Consider the following 9,648-nt stretch of genomic DNA (forward strand, 5'->3'; position numbering starts at 1 on the left):
CCGACAGTGTATTATTGAAGCAAATAATCTTTCTTGATATTTGGAAACTAAAAAAAATAAATCTGTCATGAATTTCAAATAACTGCCTACATCATTTTCAGCTATATTTATGTTGAAAACCGGTAACGTTAGAACGTAAGATTTTTTTAGAAAGTCACTCGTTTTAGGCAAGTCATTGGTCAGATGTGTATGTACTGGGCCTCCATTTGCAGAAAATCTGCCATAGATTTGGAAACTAGAAAATCCGCCATAGATTAGGAAACTAGAAAATTTGCACCGCGCTGAAGTACGTCAATTATTCATTTTTCATTATTCAAAATTCAATAATGAATAATGAAATAGTTCATTATTCATTATTCAACGTTAAGTGATGAATAATGAATAATGAAATAGTTCATATTTCAGTATTCAAGCTGAAAAGTGAATAATGAAATCGAAAATTTATTTTTTGACTGTGAATTAGCCAATTTTGAATAATGAAATGGATATTTTGAATAATGGAATGGGCTGCTGCGACCCTTCAGCCCCTAATTACAGATATACCGTATACGTCATTCGAAAGCTTATCAATAGAGGAACAAAAGATATACAGTCAATATGTCCCGCAACGCCTAATAGAGGAGTTTCATTATTCAAAATTGGCTATTTCTTAATTTTATAATGATCCTACATATATATGACAAGAATGAAACACGAGAGTTGAAAATGAATTGTCCCCTCAACATTTGGTACGAACAATTTTAAAACTTGTTAGATAAAGTTATATTAAAATATGGAAAAAATGGAATTTGTGAAAAGAAATTAACCTTCAAAATATAGTTATCACACTACCTACATGTAATAAATCACATGCATTTCTTATATCTATTGAAATCCTAATATTTCTCCCTCTGTGCTAACAGCTAACAGAATGTGGGAGGTGTTTAAATCAACAAAACTTGCATGTAAATGATGTCTTCTTGTTTCTCAGAGTATTCAATGATGTCTTCTTGTTTCTCATAGTATTCAATGATGTCTTCTTGTTTCTCATAGTATTCAATGATGTCTTCTTGTTTCTCAGAGTATTCAATGATATCTTCTTGTTTCTCATATTATTCAATGATGTCTTCTTGTTCCTCAGAGTATTCAATGATGTCTTCTTGTTTCTCAGAGTATTCAATGGTGTCTTCTTGTTTCTCAGAGTATTCAATGATGTCTTCTTGTTTCTCATATTATTCAATGATGTCTTCTTGTTTCTCAGAGTATTCAATGATGTCTTCTTGTTTCTCAGAGTATTCAATGATGTCTTCTAGTTTCTCAGAGTATTCAATGATGTCTTCTTGTTTATCAGAGTATTTAATGATGCCTTCTTGTTTCTCAGAGTATGCAATGATGTCTTCTTGTTTCTCATAGTATTCAATGATGTCTCTTCTTGTTTCTCATAGTATTCAATGATGTCTTCTTGTACATCTACTTTAGATACAATCAAAATAACTAGAAATTGTTTTTGGAATCCAGTGTTGCATTCTATTTCATTGTTTTTCAACTATGTGCTGATAACTTTGATTTTGTTCACTCTAATGTAGTATACTAGTAGTGGAAAGGAGATAGAAAAAATAAAACATCTGCAGAGTGTCATGACTAGTTTTCAGTTTTTGGTGTAGTTGTTTTTATTAGATGGAATGATGGTATATATAGTGGTCAGTAGAACATACAAACGTTAACCCGGAAACACGTGTACACTGAAATAGATATCATACTTCTACGAAATGTGAATAGAGTTTGAACAATAGGTTTTACTACTTCCCAATGACCTTCATTTTCTCAAACAAAACAAAATAATCAGTACATTGACATTGACACTTAGCCTTTAACTGTCCTAATAACTTAAGAAATCGATTGTGTAATTGGATAACGGCGACATGCTAACGATGACAAATATGTCATTATTGAAAAAGCATATGCAAATCGGATTATACTGCTTTTTGATCACTTTCAAATTGTGTAATATGCAATCATTTTGGTAGAGTAAAGTACAGAAAATGTTTAACATTTCAAACAAGCCGGTAGGCCTTAAAATTGATGTTTGCAATACATTATACAATTATTGACTTTTGGTGAGGTTGATACAATGATTTATCAACTCCAGGTATATGATATTCACTGAGGTTGGTGAGTTGATAAATTTTATCAATTAAATCAAAAGTCAACTATTGTTTTATTATATGACTTTTTTTTATCCTTCTCCAATTTTCTATTATTTGCTCGAAATACTTTTAAAACTGCTCCGGCCTGTTTTTATACTAAATATATCAGCTGCTTTTGCAGTTGCTAATTTCCATAAGTTGAAATATTACAAGTTTACTAACAAAAAATATACCGAAAATAAGAAGAAGAGAAAAAATAAACCGAAAACAAGAAGAAAAAGAAAGAAAAGAGAATTTGCCGATGACATCATAAAACTACGTCATTGCGTTGGAATGTCTATATTTAGGTACACGGACGCTGTTCCAAATATTATATCAACCCCTCGGAAAGAATTTTCTTTGCTTTTAGCCAAAGAGAAAACAGAAAATTTATAGTCATACAATAATTTAAAATAATTGAAAGATCAATCTTTTATACTCTAACAAATGCGTTATATTGATGTTTTATAAGGTTACCATCATTTTGACTGGCACCCAACACTAGTTAACGGGCTGATAAGATCAATAAAACACAGCGTGACTGCACGAGCTCACCATGACAACGTTACCAAAAGCGTAGGAATGTATTTCTTTTTTTTTACAAAATGAATCGTATGTTAAGTTGTCTTAAGCATTCAGATTGAATAAATGCTTCTTTAAGTCGTTTTATAAGGTTTTAAACGACGTGACCGTGCACAGTTTTAGTATGAAGCGTTTACGTTATTCATAAATGATGTGAAAGAATCAAATAAACAATAAATTGGCAAATAAGTATATTGTTGCCACATTCTTCTATGATTGAATTCAATGTTTTCTGGTAATAGAAAGCTTTCAGCAAGTTAAATCCAAATTCATAAGTTTTGTCTTGTAGTCATTGTTTTTGATTTAAAAAAATGAATAAAAAGAAGAATGGGTAAAACCCAATCAGACAACAACCAAATGGCATAAAAGACTAGAAGACTTTTATATACATTGTTTCAAAATAATAGTATTAAAAGCGGTAGGAATCATAACAAGTACATTTCTATGTCATTATGCTTCTACTTAAGTTGTTTTGGAATCTTAATGATTGACAAATCAAAGCTTGTCTGTCAATTCATTTTTTTCAGAAAATGCTCTTAATCTCAATAATTATAGTTTATTCTCTTGAGAGTTGTCTCATCAGTGATAAGCATTTTGACTGATGATATCCTAATATGACCAATTCCTAAGAAATACATTTAGTTTAGACTATAATTGATCAATTATATAAGTAGTTCAAAAGAGGAATGTCTGATAATTGATAATGAAAAAAAGCTCAATAAACTGAATACGTATTCGAATTACTCAGAAATGCAAATTACGTATTTAAGGTGAAAGTTTTCTGTGTAGACTTTTGATCAGTTGCATGGAGATGATAATATATAAGTTTTAGAATAAAAGTTCATAAATCTAGACCTCTAATCCTAAAAATACTATACGGCCTTCACCGACAAACAAATTTCCAAATTATTATATATGCTAAGCTTTTAAAATAGCCAAATGTTAAACTATAGATCTAATTTTAAAAAGGTATAAAAGGAATATGCCATTTTATTTATGAAATTGCAGACATTGGCATAATAGCAGTTTTATGATGATTATCTATCAACAATCAAGTCAAGTCTATAAATTATTTCCGTCATTTATCTGTCGGATTTTGAAAGTACATTATTGTAAATCAATGACATTATAACGAATTATAAGCTTAACTAAAGTATCACGACTTATAAAAGATCTTTGATGCATTGTTAACTTATTACTGACAATGTTTTTTCTCCCCTATAAACTGTACTATGGTACTTTTCAGAGTTATCTTTTTTCCCTATAAACTGTACTATCATCGTACTTTTCAGAGTTATCACATTAACATGTGAACTATATGTTTCAATGAAACCAAATGTTTGCACAGTATACAACCACCATCGTGTTGTGCATGCAATGAGAAAAATCGATTGGAACGGAAATTGCCAAAAAGATTCGTTCTTTTCAAATTCTTTGGAAGACAAAATAATTTAATTCTGAAATACTTTTCAGAACTTTCACTGATGATAAAAGGTTAATTTTGGATATAGATGAGACTTTATGAATATATATGTTGGTAAAGTTTTTTGTTCATATTATTCTACATTGTTTTCACATACGAATAAAGTACTCTCTTTTATCTGTTTTGGTACAAAAAATAGCTTATTCACAAATGCTTTTAGTATCAAGCCCCCCGTAAGCAATTCAATGATAAGAGACACAGATGCAAGTTAATGTAACACTTCAATTAACTAATTGGCATAGATGAGACGTAGCACATCCTTTATAATTAAAGCTGCGGTCACACCTTAACGGATAGGTCGAACGGACGCCGAACGGATGAAAAAAAAGTTTTCAGTTGACAAAATTTGTATCCGTTGGGAGTCCGTTGGTGTACTGACCATATAAAACGGACGCATAACGAATGGTTAACGGACACACACCGGATATGTAACGTTCGAGAAACGGAAACGTACCGGACAGAACGGATGTCGAAGTACATCCAACGGACGAGTACCGCATAAAACGGACACCTAACGAAAGCGTACCGAATAAAACGGATGAACAAGTTAAGCGGGAAATTAAAGGCGGCAATATTAGTACATGTAAATCACATAAACGTGACCTTAAAATAATTAAAAAGTTTTCGTGTAACTGGTTGTAGTTTATAGTCTAGAAGGTTTATATTTGCAACATTTAAGTTCAGTCTGGCCTAAATAAGAGCTGTTTGATAGTGAAGACGTGCCCTTACTCAGCCATCCATTATGAATAATAAACATTCATGACATTCAAGAAATCTAACATACCAATAATTGGCATTTCTAACGCATAATTTTCAATTGGCATTTATTCGTTTTACATTCGGTACGAATCCGTTTTATCCGTTATCCTTCCGTTCATGTCCGTTTCACATCCGTTTATCATCCTTCTTATCCGTTATACGTTCGTTATACGTCCGGTAGTAGTCCGTTGGTGAATTGGTCTACCGGACCATCAACGGATGTATAACGGACAATTAACGGATACAAAACGGAAACGAAACGGACGAGTACCGTTAAAAACGGACTACTACCGGACGTTAAACGGACTACTACCGGACGTTAAACGGACACTATATCCGTTGGACGTCCGTTCGAAGTTTTGAACATGCTCAAAATTTTCCACCGGACAGAACGGACGTCGACGGATAAAACGGACATGAAACGAATATGGACGGACGTCTAACGGATATGAACGGACTTCTAACGGACATGAACGGATTGAAAAAAAGTTATCCGTTCGGCGTTCGTTCGCGCTATCCGGTAAGGTGTGACCGGGGCTTAAGGATGTACACCTCTGAGGAGCCAACAATTTCTAGAATTAGACTTTTTTTTAACCTGATTTTTGGGTTTATATGACTGTAAAAAAGAAATTGATGGAGAAAAAATCATATGGTGGTGCACTTCTCTTTTTGCTACGGCCATTTGAAAGTACCCCATTTTTATGATTTTCCCATTTTTCATCAATTTTTACCCATTTTTGGGCTATTATCATGAAAAAAAATCACAGTTTCACAATTAAACTTTTTTTCATACTTTCACTAAAGATGAAGTGGACCAATTTGAATAAATTTAACTTATAAAAACTATAGGTAGGTGTTACTATAAGAAAGTTTTATAAGATTTTGTTGCTTTTTCGTGTCAAATTGACCATGCTGTAAATTTTGTAAATTTGGGATTTTTCTCATTTTTTTAGAACAAAAAGCATATTCTATCAACTTTTTTTGTTATGAATGATTGACAAAATACATATCTAAGAATTTTGAAAAGGAAAAATTGATATGGGATGTACATATTTTGGTAAAATCATTTCTTTGTACACTTTACCCATTTTCTCAACATTTTGGCTGATGACACTGACTAAATTTTATTACTCAAAAACTACTTATTATAAATACACAATTTTTTCACATAGTTTAGTTATAACATTTTTAAAAATCATTGATATTTTCCACTTGTATCACATTTTTTGGAAATAATTCCCGAACGAGATTTCAATGAGACTGAAACATGAGAAGATCCTTAATGAAAGAATATCGTTATATAGCGGAAAATAGAGGAAAAGGATCAGGGGAGTATTTCAAAAATTCTTCCACAAAAGTGTAGGGAAATAGATATGCAAGTGGAGGTACACATTTGGTGCCTTTCGGAATGTCAATCGTCTCTATTATTTGAGTCTGTGTTGCTCTAGATCGGTTAGTAATAATATTGATTTTAGAAGAAATAACTGTCATAGCGTTTGTGTTTTCATTTGTATAAAAAAACCCGTGTTATTTATATTGTCTGGCTTGTCTCTGAGCAATACTTCGCTCTGTTAGCTTTCTTGTCGTTATGTTTATTGTTTTATTGCAATTGGAATGACACAATGTTCTTATCAATACAAGAAATTGGAGATCAAAGCTAGTAGTTAAGGGAGCTAACATTTGATGTTTTATGGGGGGGGGGGGGGGGGGGGCTTGGATGAAAAATTGTTATCTCTGTCCTGCCTTTTTATTTTTCACTCTATTCGGTCCTGCCTTTTTTTTATTAGTTTATCCTGACTTTTTTTACATAAATTGTCATCCTGCCTTTTTTTTGGGCAAAGTTGCTCATCCTGCCTTTTTTTTACTCAAAACTCCTGTCCTTCCTTTTTTCAAATTTCATCCTAGCCCCCCCCCCCCCCCCCTCCATAAAAATCAAATGGTAGCTCCCTAATGGAACATTGGAATAATTTATGAATAACTCCTAATATTATTAAAAAAGAAAAAAAATACATAAGTAACGTCATTGTAACTTATTACGTACTTGTTAAAATAAGATCTTTTAAAAACAACTTCTTTACGGTTTAATGCATCTACTCCTCTGATTAAAACATCTGGCCATATTCTACTACACTGATTAAAATATGTCTCTGTTTTACTGTAGTGGTTTACACATATGGCCCTGTTCTATTGCACTGATTAAAACACATGACTCTGTTCAACTACACTGATTAAAACACACGTCTCTGTTCTATTGAAGTGATTGAAACACGTATGTCTAAGCTACTGCACTGATTAAAACTAATGGTTCTGTTGTTCAGCACTGATAAAACACACGGCTCTGTTCTACTGCACTGATTATAACACACCACCCTATTCTACTTTACTGATTTTTACACACGGCCCTGTCCTACTGCACTGAGTACAACACATGGGCAGACACTGTTTTTCTGCGCTGTTTTGGTCAACTACACTGAATAAATCGCATGGCTGTGTTCTACAACACTGTTTAAAACACATAGTTGTGCTGTATTGAACTGATTAAAACACACAACTCTGTCTACTGTACTGCTTAAAAAAAACACTGTTCTGTTCTCCTGTAATTATTAAAATACACGGCCCTTCTCTACTACAATGATTAAAACACGTAGCTCTGTTCTACTGCCAGACTTAAATCACTTGGCTGTATTCTACTCAGTGCAAGGTTTTAATCACATGGTTCTGTCCTACTACACTATTTTACACACATGGTTCTGTCATACTGTACTGTTTAAAAACACGGCTCTGTTTTACTTCACTTTACTGTGTTCTACTGTATTGCTTAGAATACAAGGTTTTGTTCTTCTGCACTGATTAAACCACACGACTCTGCTATAATACTGTAATGATGAAAACTCATGGCTCTGTATTACTGCAATGATAAAAACACACGGTCATGTTCTACTATGTATGTGTTTGTATTAAAGCACTGCTTTTAACACACGGCTCTGTTCTACTGTACAGCTGAAATCACATGGCTGTAGTCTACTGCAAGGTTTAAACATATATAGCGCTGTTCTACTGCACTGTTTAAAACACAAGCCTGTCCTACTGCACTGTTTAAAACACAAGTCTGTCCTACTGCAATTATAAAAACACACGGTCCTGTTCTACTACACATGTTTTTGTATTATTGCACGGCTTTTAGTACATGGTTGTGCAGCTGAAATCACATGGCTGTATTCTACTGCAAGGTTTAAACATATAGCGCTGTTCTACTGCACTGTTTAAAACACAAGTCTGTCCTTCTGCACTGTTTAAAACACACATATATGATGTATTGCTTAAAACAAACGGCACTGTCTTACTGCACATATCAAATCAGATGACTGTGTTCTGTTCTTCTGCTCTGCTAAAATCACATGGCTCTTATGTTCTGTTCTACACACTCTAATTATTATCTGTGTTTGTCTGCTGCTTTTTGATGACATCGCATATAACACCATTTTTTGATGTATTATGCACAATAGTTCCCAATTCCAAACTTAAAGGCAGATTGTGAAATAATTGATCCAACCAATCTTAAAATTATAATGTTTAATTTCTATTGGAATGTTTTGTTATATGTAAGGACAAATACTAATTGTAAAAATGCTCTTATTCAACCGAAAAAAGACCAAGGACCCGATGGATGCCATTAGTATAGCAGAAACTGCTTTTCCTCCTGAGGCCCTGATATCGCTCCTAGTATTTTGTGAAGTTTGTCTATTCAAAATTCAATAATTTTTGTATTCTTTTGAAGACAGTTGTCTTTTTGTTTTAGTTTTTTTTATAGTTTTTTTGTAAAGGAGATTGCCTTTCGTTGTTTTTCTCGCCTCGATATAGACTTTTGCACTAAGGCGACATACAGACAAGATAAAACATTCAATCTTCTTCACCTTGCACTTATATTGCTCTCTTGGTATCTTCTTACACTTTTTATGCATATTGGAAATTACTGACTGAATATTGTCTCATAAGGCATTACGTTCTTGAATGAATAAAATGCGAATTGCAAGTATGATTTTTGTTTTTAATCGTATCGAAATCAAATTTATTGACGTAAGAATTGAGATGACATTAGTTTTATGGACTTCATTATTATTTTAGCTCTTTATTGTTCACCAAGGTTTTTTTGTTTTACAAAACATCTTTAGTTTCTCGCCAGCTTACGATTTAATATTGCACTTAATTACCTTACTTATAAAAGTCATTGATAAAAGTCATATAATAAAGTCATTATATAGTCATTGTTTTGGATTACATGAATAAAAAGAAGAATGGGAAACACCCAATCAGACAACAACCAAATGGCATAAAAGACTAGAAGACTTTTATATATAAAAAAGAAGATGTGGTATGATTGCCAATGAGACAACTCTCTACAAGAGACCAAATGACACAGAAATTAACAACTATAGGTCACCGTACGGCCTTCAACAATGAGCAAAGCCTATACCGCAAAGTCAGCTATAAAAGGCCCCGAAATGAAAAATGTAAAATAATTCAAACGAGAAAACTAACGGCCTAATTTATGAACAAACAAAAAAATGAACGAAAAACAAATATGTAACACATCAACAAACGACAACCACAGGTTTAAGAATTACAGGCTCCTGACTTGGGACAGGCACATACATACAG

General features: G+C 32.8%; 1 protein-coding gene across 1 annotated transcript; it reads left to right on the forward strand.

The window, feature by feature from the left end:
- Positions 1-1,101: 1,101 nt before the first annotated feature.
- On the forward strand, positions 1,102-9,004 carry LOC127733372 (uncharacterized). Its single transcript, XM_052242743.1, has 2 exons — positions 1,102-1,193; positions 8,914-9,004. The coding sequence occupies exons 1-2, from the start codon at positions 1,102-1,104 to the stop codon at positions 9,002-9,004; spliced, it is 183 nt and encodes a 60-aa protein (XP_052098703.1).
- The last annotated feature ends 644 nt before the right edge of the window (positions 9,005-9,648 follow it).

The sequence above is a fragment of the Mytilus californianus genome, unplaced genomic scaffold (genome assembly GCF_021869535.1).
Source record: "Mytilus californianus isolate M0D057914Y unplaced genomic scaffold, xbMytCali1.0.p SCAF_3, whole genome shotgun sequence".
In the NCBI taxonomy this organism is placed as follows: Eukaryota; Metazoa; Mollusca; class Bivalvia; order Mytilida; family Mytilidae; genus Mytilus; species Mytilus californianus.